The 18196-nt window shown below is 46.2% G+C and overlaps 1 protein-coding gene across 1 annotated transcript in view; it reads right to left on the bottom strand.

The window, feature by feature from the left end:
* SLC35D1 (solute carrier family 35 member D1) overlaps window positions 1-18196 on the bottom strand; it is a 61314-nt gene that overhangs the window by 6325 nt on the left and 36793 nt on the right. The window contains exons 9-11 of the mRNA XM_027874056.1: window positions 12701-12768; window positions 10056-10134; window positions 5633-5715 (exon numbers count right to left, since the gene is read on the bottom strand). Coding sequence (XP_027729857.1) covers window positions 5633-5715; window positions 10056-10134; window positions 12701-12768 — 230 coding nt within the window. The remainder of the gene's footprint in view (window positions 1-5632; window positions 5716-10055; window positions 10135-12700; window positions 12769-18196) is intronic.

Below are 18196 nucleotides of genomic sequence, written 5' to 3'. Positions count from 1 at the left end.
CCCAAGTTCAAATCAGGCCTCAGACACTTGACACTTACTAGCTGTGTGACCCTGAGCAAGTCACTCAATCCTATTGCCTAGTGGAAAAACAAAATAAAATAAAACAAACTCCCTGAAGCTGCAGAGGAGGGAGCCACACAGACCTTAGGGGCCATTATTTTGTTCCTATGTTTGACCTAACATGACATTACATTTATATTTATTCGTCTATGTGCTCTCTCCCATAGAATATCAATTCCTTGAAAGCTGAGACAGTTCCATTTTTTGTCTGTGTATCCCGCCGGCTTAAGCACAATGATAGCACTTAATAAATGCAGGTCGATTGACTGAATGATGGCTAAAAGACAAAAAAGGCACAAACCAGTTCTACCTTTTCAGGCCATTACTTTCTACTAGAGATACTGTGTATCTTTTCTCTCCAATTAAATTCTAAGTTTCTTATAGGCATAGATCATGCCTTATACAATGTAAAACTCCCCACAATACTTAGTGAAGTGCTAAGCTTACAATGAGTCTTGAGGGTTTACTGAATGAAAAAAAAAAAAGTGAATATAAAAATACGGAATGGACTTCAGCTAACCTACAGGTCTCTCAGGGAAGAAAAGTTGATTCCAGGATAAGACAAACCTGGAGCAGTTAGAGAATTGCCTTTCTAAAGAATGTTACTTAGCATTCTAAATAGTCTTCAGTGGAATGTTTCCCTGCATTCTAAAGAGTTCATTTAGCATTCGAAAGACTTTTCTTTAGAATATGACTTAGCATTCCAAAAAGCTCTCCCCAGAATGTTACTTAGCATTCTAAAGAACCCACCTTAGAATGGTAATTCACAAAGCAAGGTTTCAAAAATCAAAGCCCCAAACCCGCAAGGATCCCAGGAAAAGACCAAATTAACTCCAGATCCAACCCGTGGGTTTTTTTTTTTTTTTAGAAACATATCCATTCTGATGCAAGCTCCTTCAGGGGAAGGAATGTCTTTTCTTAGTTCACTAAATAGCTTTGCAGAGTATGCAGGTATTTATATATACACACACAACCAGCCCTTGAAGTCCAGTTAAGGAGCTGGGGGCTGAGATCAGAATAAACCAGCTGAGTGAGGAAGGTTCGTTTCTCCCCCAAATCAGGAGGAGCAGGGGTGAATGGGGGGGGGGGTAGTAAGGGGGAAAAGGAGGAGAGAGACCCCAAGGATTAGAAATTCTAGGGAATGCTTCTTGGTATTTGCAATTCTGGATGGGGGGGGGTGGTGTCAGCTGTTAACTACCTTATATTGGTCAGGCAAATCCTCTCTTTCCAAGGAAAATTCTGGTTAGGGAAATTCTCTAGAATGCTAACTCAAATGCTGGCTGGGAGATGATTTGGGAGTGGGGGACGAGGAAGAAAGAAAAAAGAAAACTCAAAAGTAGTTTCCTGTTTATTCTTACAGCCCAGCACTGCTGGTCTAGTTGAATGTTCTAAAGGGCAGCAAGAGAGATGTTTTTATTTTTAGATCCCAGAAGCCTAGGGCAATGCCTGGCCATTGTAGGCATTAGGAAGAAAGGCTTGCTGAATTGAAATGAATTTAATTAGAGCAGCAATTCAATTCCCAAACTTTGGAGAAGCCTAACCAATAGAAAGTGCCTTCCTGTTCCCTTTTTCTAAGAGTGTTGGGAGGCAGAAGGTCGACTCTGCATTTTACTACCTGTGTGTCATCTCAGACAGCCTCAGTTTCCCCTTCTGGAAGTTAGGGGAGCCTACTCCCTAGATGACCTCTAAGCTAAAACTGATCTAAATCCAGCTCTAAATCTGTGATCCTCGACGCTGGCAATCAGAAGAAACATATTACCTGGAGAAATAGAGGAAGAGATCTTAGCCTGGTCTGAGAAAGGAAACTGAAAACAAGAGGTCATCATTCCTACAGAGCAGCACAGAAGAGTGACTGACACTTCCCAGCACACCAGACAAAGGGCGGGGCCTCTCCTGGACCCTCCTTGAGAGCAGGGCTAGTTGATTTTTTTTTTTTTTTTTGATATGGAACACAGGAGAAGCTTAATGCTTGTTGACTGGTGAATTCCCCTCTCCACACCAAAATAATAATGTAAGTATTTCCTATTTACTCATCTGGGTACGTGTTGTTTCCTCAAGCAGAAAGGAAGCTCTTTGAAGGCAGGGACAATTTAATTTTGGTTTTTGTACCCCCCCCCCCCCCAGCAGCCAGCACTGCGATTGGCATGGATTTAAGATAGCTTGAATGAGGTGTCCTAATCAAAGGATGCCACACTGACTGTAATCAAAGAACATGGGTCCAAATCCTAACTTACTACCTGTATGACTTTGAGAAGGTCACTTAATTTCTCTGGGCCTTGGTTTCTTCATCTGTAAAATGGGGGTGGGGGTTTGGGCCGGCAGCAACTAGGAGCTACAGTGAATAAGTAGAGTGTTGGACACGGAGTCAGGAAGACCTGAGTTCAAATCCTGACTCACACATTCATAAGCTTGGTCCCCCTAGCCAAGTCACTTCATAACCTCTGGGTTTCAGTTCCTCATTAGTAAAATGGGGAAGTTAGACTTGAGGACCTTAAAGACCCTTCCAGATGTAAATATAAAATCCTGTGACCAAATGGTCTTTGCAGGTCTTTCCCTTTCTGGATCTACCATGCTATGGCCAGGTGAGATTAGCAGGATGATGACCTGAGGGGAATGCTGTGAGAGCATCTTTGCTCATCTACAGGCTGGCCCAAAGGGAATGAAGGATCACAGCTGGGAAGGACCTCAGAAGCCAACCCCCTGATTTTACAGATGAGAAACTGAGGCCCGCTGAAACCAAGTAAACTGGTCCAAATTTGTCCAAGTAGTAAACTCTCAAGGCAGGATCTGAACTCAGCTCCTCTGACACCAAAGCCCAAGATCTCTCCTCTGTACTCTCTCCTCCAACTCTAAGGTTCTTTCTTATGGAGTCAAAGGAGCTGAATTGACTAGAGACTGACCCATGACACCTAAGCTATACCTTCTCTGGACCTCAATTTCCTTATCAACAAAATGGGCATTATAGTGCCTCCAATATCTGCCTCACGGGGTTATTATACAGCTCAAAAGAGATCATGTATATAAAAACCCATTGCAAACTTTACAGCATTAAAGCATTGTATAAATGTGAGTTATTAGCAGCAGCATTCTCTTCATTACAGCAGATAGGGTCACACAGCCTAAGTATAAATTAAAAGTATATACCAAGCAATTTAGGAGAAGGGCAGTAACGAGTCGGGCAATCAAGAAAGGCTTCAGGGAAGCAGGAGCTGCTCAGCTGATCCCAGCAGAGGCAATCGGGGTTAAGTGACTTGCCTAGGGTCACCAGGGCTGGGAGTGGGGTGCCTGTGGTGAGGAATGGGAGCATTCTAGACCAGGGGGCAGCCTAGGCAAAGTCAGGGAGACAGAAGAAGGGATGTCCTGCTGGGGAGCAGTACTGTGACTGTCTGGCTGGTGTTCAGAAGAGGTGGGAGGGAGTAAAGAGAAATTAGTCTGGAAAAAGAGGCTGCATCCAGACAGGGGTGACTTCAAAAGAGGCAATGGGGATACACAATAAGAAAATCCTTGGCAGCTGATGGGAGGATGGAGTGCAGTGGTAAGAGACTTGATGCAGGGAGGCCAGTGAGCTGGTGAGAAGGCTAGTGCAGTGGCCTGATTACAGGTGATGAGGGAGGCACTGACCTAGGGTGGCTGCTGTGAGACTGGAGAGAAGGGGGAGGTACAGGAGAGGGGTGTGGACCAAGAAAGGGCAACACCAAGAAACCGATCAGGTCTGAAGGGTGCGGGTGAGGGAAGAGCTGATGATGAGCTGAGGCTGTGAACCCGGCTGCCTGCCGAGAAGATGATGGTGGCTGGACAGAAAGAGGAAAGGGTTGGGGGAGGAGAGGGAGCAGGGAAGACACTTAACAAATGACTTCTTCTGGTGTTCTAGGCAAATACCATCTTCGGCATGTTTCTCTTTCTTTCTTTCTTCCTTCCTTCCTTTTTTTAATCGAGTGGAAGAGAGAACAAATAAATTCTTGCTCATTGAAAAATAAAATTAAGTTAAAAAAAGGAATAACTAACAAAATAAAAATATGTATTTGTTACATTCTCTATTAGAAGTGAAGTTCCTTGAAGGCAAGAATTGTTTGACTTTTATCTTTGTATTCCCAGAGACCTACAGAGTATGCATTTAGGCGCTTAATAGGAGGCATTTAAAGCTTATTGACTACTAATTGACTAAATAGATCCCTACTATTTACAAATCTAGACTTTTTGCCTCTTTTTGCTTTTTTTTTTTAAAGACTTTTTTTTTTATTTTATTTTTTCGCTAGGCAATGGAGTTAAGTGACTTGCCCAGGGTCACACAGCTAGTAAGTGTTATGTGGCTGAGGGCAGATTTGAACTCAGGTCCTCCTGACTCCAGGGCCAGTGCTCTATCCAGTACACCACCTAGTTGCCCCTTGCCTCTTTTTTCTATCCCCAGCATTGAGCACAGTGCTTCCACACAGTACGGGCTTAGTAAATGTTTACTACAGCTAAGTGGTGCAGTGAATAGAGCACAGGCTCTGGAGTCAGGAGGACCTGAGTTCAAATTTGACCTCATAAACTTGGTAGCTGAGTGACCCTAGCAAGTCACTTAACCCTGATTGCCTCTAAGCGAATGAATGAATGAATGCATGGTTTGCTAACTGATTGGTTAACAGAAGTACATAATGATATTGAAAGAAGGAACCTTAGCAGTTATATAGTCCCAGGATCACAAAGATCTAGAGCAGAAAGGAAGCTTAGGGGAAAGAGAACGAGCATTTATATAGCACCTACTGTGTACCAGGCACTGCACTAAGTGCTTTATTTTTTTTTTTTTGCAAATATTATCTTACTTGATCTTAGAGGACATCAAGTCCACTACCCTCCCTTTTTTAACAGATGAAGAAACTGAGGCCAGAGAGGTAAAGTCACTTACCCCTCCACCCCCATCCCCCCTGGTTACCCAGGCAGCATTGGAACCCAAATCTTCTGAGTTCAAATCTGTTCTTACTGCCACTGATATCTTCCCTAAAAGACACTATATTTGTACTCGATTTTATAAATATTTTAATTATTTTATATTTATTTTATACATATTTTTATATTTCTAGTGGCCTTACAGTCCTAAGTCCACTGTACAGAGGAAGACAAGGGGTGGGGGGAGCAAGTGATACAATCAATGTTCTAAGGCTCACAAAGCCAGCACTAGGCCTCAGGCTTCTGACTGTGATAGAGCTCTCCTCCTCCCTCTGGCAGAACAAGCATAAGGAAACACGGTGCAGAGCTCTGGTCTAGACTCAGGATCTGGGTTCAAATAAATGCCATCTCTGCCACTCAGTACCTGTGTGACCTGGGGCAAGTCCATTTACCCCTCTGAACCTCAGTTTCCTTATCTGTAAAATGAAAAGGAGGGTCTAGATGGCCTCTGTGGTCCCTCCTGTCTAGGATACCCAAGATCTGGTACACAGCTAGTGAGCCTCCGAGGCAGGATTGGAACCTGGTCTTTCTGACTCAACAGTCATGGCCTCATTCCCAACTGATTCTTCTCACATGCATCTTCCCCCCCACCCCCCAGGCTTCACTCCTCAAGACGGTGACTTACAAACAATTATTTGCTTACCTGATATTTAACCCAATGAAATTGGTCCATGTGAAAATATAGTCTCCACCAAAGACCATTCCAATATAAGTTATTAAAATATTCTGAAAAGAAAGAACCAAGATTTTACTTAGTTTTCAGATCTCATTCCATCATCTTTTCATATGCTTGTGTTTAAAACACACATACATACCCATACACACACACACATAAACACACACACACACACACACACACACCCATACATATACACACCCATACACACAGACACAAACCCATACACACACACATATACACACAAACCCATACACACACACACACACACACCTCTGGGGAGGGTGAAAGTCAAATCATAGAATCATAGGAGGAGGAAGGCTGGGTTCACCTGTCCCCTTGTCATTTCCCCTGAAGGCAAACATTTTCACCAGGGCTTCTGCAGATACCAAACTCTGCCTTGCCCTGGGCCTGGCTGACAGTACCCATCACACTGAGTAAAACAGATGCCTCCAGGCAAGGGCATCCTGGTAGATTTGTCAGCCACAGGGACTAAGGGAACTGGGTGTTTTCCAAGGAAAAGCCAGTCTGAATTGACAGAACTGGGAGGACCACTTCCCTTTCTGAATATCTAAGCACATTTTCCCCAATTTTTCTACATCAGCCTGAGAGATTTTGGTCATGAGACATACTTTGGGAGGTGCCACTGGATGAAAAGTTTCTCCGCCTAAGAACAGCCAAGCAGGTCCAGACAACTCTGCTGGGTGACTGAATAATCTTATTTTAAAAAAAGTTTTCCTGTCTCCTGAATGAAACTGTTTTAATCCCCAGGCCCCCAAATGAGGGAAAGTGTTCTCTTTTTTTGTTTCTCAAATATGTGTTTCCCCACCTGTCTTTCTTCAGTCACTTTGGCCCCTCTCCTGTCCTTGCCTCTGGAAATAACAAATGCTGGCTGGGGCGGGTGGTGGGGTGGTGGGGTGGTGTTAGATATTGATGGAAGGAGAAAAAGCGTCATCTTTGAAACATTTAAACACTGCTCAGAAGAAGGAAGCTCAGAGAGGGACACAGGCAGTCAGGCACAGCTGGTACTGCCAGGTTAAATGTAATGGGGGTCACAGATATCACTGGCACCACCACTGGAGCCTGGCACCTTCTCTACAACTTACAAATATTGCCTGGGATGCTGAGAGGTTAAGTCACTTGCTCAGGTCACAGATACATTGAATATAAATCCAATCAGACAGCTAAGTGGCGCAGTGGAGAAAGCACCAGCCTTGGAGTCAGGAAGACCTGAGTTCAAATCCAACCTCAGACACTTACTAGCAAGTCCCTTCACCCTGTTTGCTTCAGTTTCCTCATCTGTAAAATGAGCTAGAGAAGGAAATGGCAAAACCACTCCAGGACCTTTGTCAAGACAACCCCAAAAGGGGTCAGAGAGTCAAGATATGACTGAACGACAACAAACAGAACCAGATGTGTGTAACAGATTCATGCTTCCCTATGCAATCCTCTTTTGTCTGCCCTTTGTTAATGGTTGCCAAGATCATGATTTTAAAAAGGAAAAAGAGATAAGGAATATGAAATCACTTCGTAAATTAGAAAACTCCCGTGTATGTGTAAGTGGTTAATACTACTTTGATTACTATTATTAAGAAAATTTAAGTTAATAGACAAAATGTAAAAGTAAGAATAGTGGGGGTGAGTCACTGGGAAGCAAGTGATGTAATAGAGGGTGGGAAAGAAAGAAAGAGAGAGAAAGAAAGGAAGGAAGGAAGGAAGAGAAAGAAAGGAAGAAAGAAAGAAAGAAAGAAAGAAGAAGGAAGGCAGGCTAAAAGAAGACGCATAAGTGTCTCCATATTCTAACCAGAACCTCAAAGAATGGATGAGGGATAAAATATTCAGAGGTACTTGTTGTGATATTAAAAAAAATGGAAACAAAGCAAGTCCCTGTCAATTAGGGAAAGACGGAAAATAGTGATGATGACACACGAGTAATATGAGGCCACTGAACTATAAGGAATGATGAATGAGGAATTCAGAGAAGCACAAGAAAACTTACGTGAACTGATGCAGAGTAGACCAAGTAAAACCAGATGAATGATATGTAATCATGACAACATGACTGAAAACAATACCAAAAAGCAACTGATCTCAGATTCAGTGTAGCAGCCAGGTGGCACCACAGGGCGTAAAGGGTTGAATTTGAAGTCAGAAAGACCCGAGTTCAAATCTTGATCCAGCTACATGACCCTAGGCAAGTCTGCCTCAGTTTCCTCATCTAGAAAATGGGGTTAAATAAATCACCTCTGTCCCAGCTTTATTGGAGAATTAAATGAGATAACATATGTAAGAACACTTTGCTCACCTTTAAGCTTATATAAATGCCAGCTATTAAAAGTAAAGCCCCATTTTGATCCGAGATAATAAAACAACATATTTACTTTTTCTCCATTGAACAGTTAGGGATTACAGGTACAGAATGTCAAATACTTGCTCGGAATATGTTGGCTGATTTGCTTAGCTGTTTCATTTCTATTACAGGAGAGAAGGCTTCAGTGGGGCATTTAGGGGAGAGCTGGTATATCAGGAAATCACTGTGATGTCACAACAAAAAGCATTGCTAATTTTTTTTTCAAGTTTTTAAAAGCTGGGTACAGAGGACATGTTAGGTCACATATAGAGAGTGGGCCATCCAGTCCTACAGTCTCATTTTACAGATGAGGACACTGAGGCCCAAAAGAGGTGAATTATCTAAAGTCACAAAGATATCACACAGCCAAGCCAGGATTCAAACTGAGGTCCCCAACTCCAAATCCACCCCTCTTTCCACTGTACCACAAATTGGAAGAAGCTGGAAATACTTGTAATGGCACAAGGAAGTGCTTTGATGGGAGATGCTCCCCAAAGACATAATGTTGGCACTTCTGCTGCTTGGCTGGGTCGCCCTCTGAACCCACAGAGAGAGAAGGCTTGGGCTGTCTCCTTCCCTAGCCCTGTGCTCCTCTTCTGGAGAGATAGGGCATCCCTCTCTGTAACCCTTCTTGCTCTTACAGCAGCCTCACAAAACCAAAACAGAGCCGAGAGAGCTCGCTTGGCGTTCACGCAATAGCAACCGTGTCTCTTGCATAAGACATTTGGTTGCCAGCTTTCCTGGGCAGTTCATACAATTGCCTTGTTACAAGCTTAATTTAGAGCTCTGTTCACACCAACGCTCCATCTCCATGGTTTCCATTCACAGCCCTTCTGGAGCTCCAATCCTAGGCCAGCTCCCCAAATGAGTTTGGGTAGGCAACCAAGACGCCATGGGAAAGCCCCACAGGACAGAGCCCCCTGGTCCAGTGCCTCCCTTCCCCCACTGTCACAGAGGGGATGACAGGAGGGAAACTGCAAGATGTCTTGGGCATCAGAATCCACTGCCTTCCTTCCGTTTGGTCATGCACTTTTATGTCTGTTATACGACTTTAAAATAATAATATCTAGCACTTATATAGTAATTAAAGGTTTAAAAAGTGCTTTACCTCTATTATCTCAATAGATCCACTCAACAACCCTGTTGAGGAATGCTGTTATTAACCCTATTTTACAGATGAGGAAACCAAGGCAGCCAGAGGTTAAGTGACTTGCCCAAGGTCACACAGCTAGAAAATGTCTGAGGCAGGATTTGAACTCAGGTCTAGAACCTGTTGCCCTGATAAAAACCCATGAGGACTCCTGACCCCTGTCAATTGCCTCACCACAGCATCCTCAGGACCACCAGACCTTTCCATCTACCCTGCAGCCGGACCCTCCCATTGGTACTATCTGCCCTCTGTAAGCTCCCTGAGAGCAGGGACTCTCTTGTTATTCATATTCCCAGCCCGTAGCACATAGCAAACACTTAGTAAGTGGGTCTGTATTACAGTTTACTGCTTATCTCTCTTTGGACACAGGGGAGCAGCCTGGGGTGAGGCAAGGAAATGGGATATTATGTCGAGTGGTCATTCTTGAGGTTGTCTGAAAAAGTAACACAGTAGCATGTCTCCTGCTCTTGGTACAGAGGTGGTGAACCACAGGGGCAGAATAAGGTATACATGGGCAGACATGGTCAACGTGTTGACTGACTGTTGCTTGTCTTACAAGGAAGGGTTCTATGGAGCAAGGGACAGATGGAAGTCATTGAGAGTGATGGTGATGAATGAATGAATGAATGAATGAACGAATGAATGAAAGAACACAAAAGGGCCAAGCTGTGGTAGAGGTTCAAATACAAAAGCAAAGAAAGGATATTTTTTTTAAAAAGAGGATCAATTGACAAACAGAAATAAAACATATTTTGAAAAAACAATTGAAGCATCACAGCTATTTGCAAAACCGTCAGCAGGTTTTGTGCTGGGGCTTAGGGAGTTAGTCAGGCTGGCATTTTGGAGCAAAACCAGTTTTCAGTGAATCCCACCCTACCTTTCCAACTCACCTTAATACAGCCAACTATGGTGGTCGTCAGAGCGGAGTTATACTGTGTACAGAGCACCGTGGCGTACATCAAGATGAACCTGGAGGAGGAGAAAAAGAAGGTGTCCAGACAAACCCCGCCTCCCTCTCATCCCTCCCCCTCCCGCCAGCGTCTGACCACGTCTCCTGCTGATGCCCACTCGCGTGACGCTGCTTCTCTGGGTCCTTCACTAACAGATTACCACCCGAGAGGCAGTGTAGAAGGATGGAAAGAAAACGGGACTTGGAGTCAGGAGTCCTGGGTTCGAACCCCATCTAAGACACTTACGAGAAGGGAGAGGAGAGAGGAAGTGGGCTGCCAGCGTGTGGGAAACACATGGTGCTTTTAAAGAAACCATCACCCCTCTGCCCCCAAGGGTCTCCTTGAAACCAAGGCCCATCTTTTGGATCCTAATACCCTTCCGGTGGTGCTCTCCAAAGAATGAAAGTTGCCTGTCACCAAAGTCAATGCCGAGGCACGAGGTGGGTGGTGACACAGGTTGTATATGTTGCATTCCCTGATCAAATGGCAATTCCTAGAGGGCAGGGACCATCTGGAGCCAGGAGGGACCTCAAAGCATCTAGACCAGGGGTGGGGAACCTGTGGTCTCCAGATCACATGTGGCCTTCGAGGTCCTCGGGTGTGGCCTTCGAGGTCCTCGGGTGTGGCCTTTTGAGTGAATCCAAGTTTTACACAATGAATCCTTTTATTAAGGGGGTTTATTCTGTAAGTCTGGATTCAGTCAAAGGGCTTGAGGACCTAGAAGGCGACATGTGGCTTCAAGGCCACAGATTCCCTACCCTGATCTAGATCAACCCCCTCATTTTATAATTGAGAAGACTGAGGCCCAGAGAAGGGAAGGTAGGCGGCGCAATCTGTAACACACCCAGCTTGAAATCAGAAAGACTCATCTTCGTGAGTTCAAATCCCACCTCGGACACTTACTAGCTGTGTGACCCTGTTTGCCTCAGTTTCCTCATCTGTAAAATGAATAGGAGAAGGAAATGGCAAACCACTCCAGGATCTCTGCCAAGAAAACCTCAAATGGGGTCACGAAGAGGCAGATACAGCTGTAAATGACTGAACAACAACACTCCACAGGATGTCCAGAGAACTCAGGTCAGATTGCATCACCCTCGGTGAAGCAATGGATGGAGTGGCCTTCGGAGAACCCAATTTGGGCTTCATGTAAGCCACTAGAACCATTATCAAAGCTAAACCCCACTCAAGGGCTGCCCCCAAGAGGCTGTGGGTTGTCCTGCACAGCTGGGATTTACCTCCATGGGCAATGCTGGAGGAAGGATCCTTGCTGGGCGTGGAGGGGACTACCCTGTTCTGAGGTTCTGTGTGCGTGAAATGAGTGGCCTGAGAAAACCCGGTCCTGCAAATACCAGAGAGCAGCAGTCCCAGACTTCAGACACCCTGGTCACTAAATGAAATACAGAATGTAAATCACTTTACAAATCTGAAAGGGTCACATGAATGCCGGCTGGGGACTTTTTCTTCAGTCATTTTCAGTCATGTCTGAATCTTCATGGCCCCATTTCTTGGCAGATACTTTAGTGGTTTGCCATTTCCTTCTCCAGCTTGTTTTACAGATGAGGAAACTGAGGAAGACAGAATGAAGTGACTTGCCCAGGGTCACACAGCTAGTGAGTATCTGAGGCCACATCTGGACTCAGGTCGTCCTGACTCCAAGTGCGGCTTTCTATCCACTGCACCACCGAGCTGTGCTCTCCCTTAAGAATATCAAATTTATTAAGTCTGTAGATCATAACTCTGGAGGGGAGTGTAAGATCAGAGATTTGGAGCTAGAAGGGCCCTCTGAGGTCATCTGGCCTACCCCTCTCATTATGAAGCTGAAGAAATGAAGTTGGGAGGTTAGGCCCAAGGTGACACAGATAGTAAATCACCCAGGTATGATTTGAACCCAAGTCCTCTGTCTGCAGATCCAGCTGTGTTCCCCTCTCACCACACTGTCAGCAGCTCAGAGCGAGCTCCAAAGCTTGGGGCCTGAATCGAGCATCGGCTGCCCCGAGGAACACAGACAGAAGAGGTAGAAAGGCCCTTCGAAGCCATCCAGCCCAACCACCTCCTTCTGCGGCTGAAACTCAGGCAGCTTGTGACTTTGACAATATGTCCAAGGTGGGATTCGAACCCAGGCCCTCTCACTCTAGGGTGAGTGTTGTCCCACTGTATAATGCTGGCCTCTCTCTGCCAGCCAGGACCCATTCTTTGTTCTGTTAGTACTTGCCAAGGAGCTCAATTAAGTCTCCTCATTAACAGCTCTAAGATACATGAAGAAGGGAGGTGACCCTTTCAGACCCCTGAGAAACTGCCATGGTCCAGGAAGGCACATGATACAGTGCAAAGACCCCTGGATTGGAAGTCATGACCCGGGTGTGAATCGTGTTCTGTGGGGCAATGGGCGGGTCACTTTCTTTCTTCTGGGCCTCAGTTTCTTCATCTGCTAAGGGATGAGATTGGGCCAGGAGGTCTCAAAGGCCCCTTTCAGCTTTAAAATCCATGATACAATCAAGATGGAGCACAAGAAAGATTATCATTCCTCCAAGAAAGCAAGCTCCGAGACCTGCAGCAGCAGCGCAAAGTGCAAACCTAACACTTACCCCATCACACAGGACAATGTGAACTGTAGAAGGAACAAGGTGTCAGTCCAGCCGTCATACTCTATTGCCTGCAAAACACAACCAAACAGACCCTTGGTTTTCGAGCTGAACTTTCTTCCCTGTGCCCGTCAGCCACCGCCCTGAGCGCCCCAGGGACATTCCAAGGGCAGCAGAACCAAGCAGCAGCCAGTGGGAACTATGCCCCCACCTCCTCCATATGGCACTGGGGAGGGCTTTGGATTCACCCTCTCTCCACCCCACAGGGAAACAAGCTGAGACCAGTCTGAAGGCGTCAGTCCTATTGGGCTGACTCGAAAGTGTGTTTGGCTAATCTCGCTAATAACTCCTCTCCAGATGGCACCCAATGTGCAAGAAGGAAATATTTTCAGAAGCAGGAAAAAATGACATTTTCCTTCCATACACACTGCAGTGTAGGAATTTCAGGGCGAAAGAGATCTAGGTATCCAATTCAGCCCAGCATCCATTCTCACCTACAAGGACGCCAGTTTGAAGAAGCAAAATTCTGGAAATAAGTCCTTGAAAAAGGGTCTACCCACTAGGGAGAAGACTGAGCTCCATTGTAAAGGATCACCCAACCAGAGGACGAATACACGAAAGCAAGTCCCCTCCCTTCCTGGGCTCTCGGTTTCTTCATCCATAAGATGACAGGGTTGGACTTCGAGGTCCCCAACAGCAAGGATGGATTCTCTACCTTTCTGTGAGTAATGGATCCCTTTGGCAGTCTGGGAGAGTGTAGGAGTCCCTTGTCAGAATCATGTTTTCAAATGCACAAAGTAAAACACATAGATGAAGAAACTGAGGCAGACAGAGGTTAAGTGACTTGCCCAGGGTCATAGAGCTGGTAAGTATGTGTAGCACGATTCAAACTCTGGCCTTCTTGGTTTCACGTTCAGAGCTCTAGGCTCCAAACCAACCGACTGCTTTGCTAGACATTGATAGACTGTTTGTACTGGCTGTGCCCCCTGCCTGGAATGCTGTCCCTGTCCTGCCACCCCTAAGCATCTCTGGCTTCCTTCAAGATTCAGCTCCAACTCAGCTTTCTGCCGAATGCCCTTCCTGTGCTCCTGCAGCCCAGCTCCCTAGCTATTAGCGCCTTTCTCGCTCAGTTTGCGTTTCATCTCTTCTGCACATATTTATTTGTGGACACATTGTCTCCCCAGTAGACTGTGAGCTCCTGGAGGAGTATCGCCAACATTTAGCACAATGCCTGACATATTACTATATGGAACTTAATAAGTGTTTGTTGACCGACTGAAGGTTAAGCCACCAGACAGTAAGCTGTGACAGGTGCTCCCAAGCTAGAAAAGCTTCAGGACAGGCCTGATGATGCACCATGTCCTTGTTTTCCAAGGACCAGCCTCGAGAAGAGGGCAGACGGTGAGCATCAGGAGGTGCAGCTACCAGGGCTGGGATTCTGTTGGCCACAGTCAGTCCTGCAGGCCATCTGTCTACCAAGGGGCGGGGCCAGATTTCCATTTGTGTCCATGGAGAAATCATGCTGAAATGATGGGTCACGGAAAATGAAATGAGGCTGGGGAAAAATCAAGACATGGGCACTTTGGAGATGAGCATCAATGCTTGGCAGGGAAAATGGCGTCCATCAATGGTGGAGATGGCAGGACAAATGGGGGCTATGAATATAAGAGAATACTGGGGCACTCTGTGGAATGGTCAATGTGAGGACGGCAGAGTCAGGATTAAGAGGGAACTTAGAAGTCAACCAGGGGCAGCTAGGTGGCGCAGTGGATAGAGCTCCAGTCCTACAGTCAGGAGGACCCGAGTTCAAATTTAACACTTAATAGCTGTGTGACCCCAGACAAGTCACATGACCTCAATGGCCTCACCAAAAAGCAAAAAAAAGGAAAGAAAAAGAAGTCAACAAACCCAACAGATGAGGAAACTGAGGCCCAGAAAGGTCAACGGACTAGTGGAAAGAAGTCTTCCTTATAAGACTGTCTTGTAAGGTCTGATACAGAGTGAAGTGAGCAGAACTAGGAGAACAAGCTATACAAATAATCATAATAATGTGCAAAGAAGCAACACAGGAAGACATGAAAGGAGGCATGATACAAAGGATAGAGCACTGGACTTGGAGTCAGGAAGACCTGGGTTCATATCCCACCTTAGATACTTATGAGCTGTGTCACTCTGGGCAAATCATTTAACTGCTGCCTGCCTCAGTTTCCCCATCTGTTAAACGGGGATAATAATGGCATGACCTACCTTTTAATAACATAATAATAATAACTCCTACCTCAAGGAATTGCTGGGAAGATTCAATGAGCTAATGTATGGAAGGTGTCATATAAATGTGAGCTCTTATGATGAGAAGCCAGTTCAATGTAATAACTAACTTTGGGACCAGGTGTATACTGGCATATAGTAGGTGCTTAATAAATGTTGACTGACTGACTGACTGACTTAACTTTAAGGTTTTTAAAACTCTTTCCATGTTATTTCATTTCAAGTAACTTACACTCTCCCAGACTCAGCCTCCTCAGTGGTGATAATAGCACCTATTTGTAAGAGTTATTGAAAGGATAAAATAACAGAGAGAGAGAGGGAGAAAGCATTTTGCCTACCTTTTGTTGTTTAATCAATCATTTGTGTCTGACCCTTGGTGACCCCGTTTGAGGTTTTCTTGGCAAAGATACTTCCTGCTCTGACCCAGGAGTTTGGCCAAAATACCCCGATAGGTGCTGGGTGCTTGTACTCAGACCCCACTTCCAAGATCACTTTTCTTCCTGGCCTCAGAAACACTATCCCTGATCGTTTCCCTCCTGCCCAAGGACCCTGTCTCTGGCAGTGACTCATGAGTGGGCCCAGTAAGGTCAGCTATCTTTCCCTGTTACAAGAACAAGCTGACCTCTATAGAATTTCCCTTGTATGAACAGGACTATCTTGTAGCAGCAGAATTATCAAGTACCGATGCGCCACAGTTACGTACACAATCCAGAGGTCCAGCTATAGACGTCAACTCCTGAAACTACCTTGTTACAGACATAACAGACCAAAAACATACCCTTAGGAACCCTCTCCTGCCCCTGGCCCCAGAGGCTCCTAGTAATGAATGACATAATTCACTACTTTTCCTATATAAGCTTTAGCATCATTCCCATTAGGTTGCAAGTTCCCTAAGGAGCTCTGCCCACCACGGCAGAATTCCTTAAGGAGCTATGCCTGCTGTATAGCGTAACAATGGATCTTTGCCACCTTGACTCAAAGAATGCTTGAGTCTGTGAACTCATTCCAGATGACCCCATCCTATAGTCCGGTCCCTGAGGGGTCTCAATCTCTCAGACCGCAGCACCCCCCATGATCCTGGGCTCTCTGAGGCCCTGAAGGAGCCCTTTCCAAAACATTTGGCCTTGGGGCACCATGGGGCAGAACACCAAATAACGACCACCGAGTAGGGCAGCAGAAAAGATGCTGGCTCTGCAGCAGGGAGGGCCTGGGTTCAGATCCCACTTGCCGATGTTCCCTAACTTGGGGGACCATGCAGAGAAGAGACTTCCCCTCTCTGGGCCTCAGTTTTTTTATCTGTAAATGGGAGAGCTGGGCTAGCTGCTTTCTGAAGTCCCTTCCGGCCCATGCTACGGTGACAGTGCTTGAAAATTCACAAAGCACTTCACATAAATGAGCCCAGTTACCACCTGAGGTGAGTAGTGCAGATGTTCTCATCTCCATTTTACAGATAAGAGAACTGAGGCTCACAGAGTCAGAGGATCACAGACTGGAAGGGATCAAAGAGGCCACTGAGTCTGATGCTCTCATTTTACAGGAGGGGAAACTGAGGTCCTGGGAGGTTAAGGTCAATCAATAAGCATGTATTAAGCACCTACTATGTGCCAGGCACAGTGCTAACCACTGGGGATACAAAGAGAGACAAAAGACAGTCCCTGCCCTCAAGGAGCTCCCATCTAATGGGGGAGACAAACAAATATATAGAAACAAACGCTACATGGGGTAAATAGGAAACAAACAACAGAAGGAAGGCAGGGGGATTAGGAGGGCTTGGGGAAGGCTTCCGTGGAAGATGGGGGACTGGGAGGTCAACGGTTGAGAGGAGGAGGGAAGAGTGTTCTAGGAAAGTGGGGGGGGGGGGGGGGGCAGCCAGAGAAAATGACAGCCAAGAGGTCCTGTCCCAAGAGTACATTGTAAGAAAACTGGAAAGATAGGAGGGGGCAGGTTAGGGAGGGCTTGGAATGCCAGACAGAGCTTTTAGAATTTGATCCCTGAAGCAATAACGAGCTCCTGCAATTTACTGGGGGTGGGGGGGGGGGGGGGGGGGTCAGACCTGATCTTGATAAAATCGTGTTACTGGCTAAGTGAAGGATGAACTAGAGTGGGAGGGCTTGAGGCAGGCAGACTCCCCCCCAGCAGCTAGTGCATAGTGTAGGTGTGAGGTGACGAGGGTCTGCACCATGATGAGGGCAGCAGCAGAGGAGAGAAGGGGGCGTACTGGAGAGATGCCGCAAAGATGAAACGGACAGGCCTTGGCAGGAGCTCGGACACTGGGGGGTGAGTATGGAGTAAAGATACCGAGGCTCCCAGAATGACTCCTAGGTTGTGAGCCTGGAGGGTGCTGCCCTTCAGAGTACTAAGAAAGTTAGGAGGGCAGATTAAGGGAAGGGAAAAGATAATATGGTGTGCTTTGAACATGATTAGCTCAAGATGTCTACGGACTCTGAAAGGCAGTTGGAAATGTGAGATTGGAGGTCAGCAGAGAGGGCAGAAAAGGCAGATTTGGGAATCATCAGCACAGAAATGGTAATTAAATCCAGGAGAGCCGATGAGATCACCACATGAACTGGTGTGGAAGAGCAGGGGGTCCAGGACAGAGCCCTGAGGGACTCCTATGGCTAGAGGGCATAATCGGGGGTGGGGGGGCATCCAGCAAAAGGGACAGAGAAGGGGCGGTCAGAGAGGTAGGAGGAGAACCAGGGAAGAGGGAGCTGTCCTGAAAACCTAGAGAGAAGAGAGAGAGGGATCCAATGTCAGAGGCTGCAGCGAGGGCACAGAGAATGAGGACAGAAGAAAGGCCACTGGATCTGACAGTGAAGAGATCTTGGGAGAGACCAGGTTTGGTGGAATGACAAGGTCAGAAGCCAGATTGTAAGGAGTAAAGAAGGGAGGAAGAGGAGAGAAAGTGGAGGGCCCTCCTGTAGACAGCCCAGAGAAGAAACAGAATGACCGAAAGCAGGACAGAAGAATCGAGGGAGGGGGTTTTCAGGATGGGGGAGACATGGGCATGTTTGTAGGCAGTAGGGAAGGAGCCTCTACAGTAGAGAGGGAGAAATTGAAAATAAGTGAAAGAACGGGATGACGGGGCGGGGGGGAAATCTGTTGGAGGAGATGGAAGCAATAGAATGGCTTGACCAGAAAAAGGGGTCAGCCTCGGTAAGGAGTAAGGCCAGCTTATCATGAGACAGGTATTAAGCATCAGATGCCTCAGTTTCCTCAACTGTAAAATGA

Source organism: Vombatus ursinus, unplaced genomic scaffold (genome assembly GCF_900497805.2).
Source record: "Vombatus ursinus unplaced genomic scaffold, bare-nosed wombat genome assembly UNPS02014804.1, whole genome shotgun sequence".
NCBI classification, from domain to species: domain Eukaryota; kingdom Metazoa; phylum Chordata; class Mammalia; order Diprotodontia; family Vombatidae; genus Vombatus; species Vombatus ursinus.
This window is presented reverse-complemented; position numbering and strand designations above follow the sequence as displayed.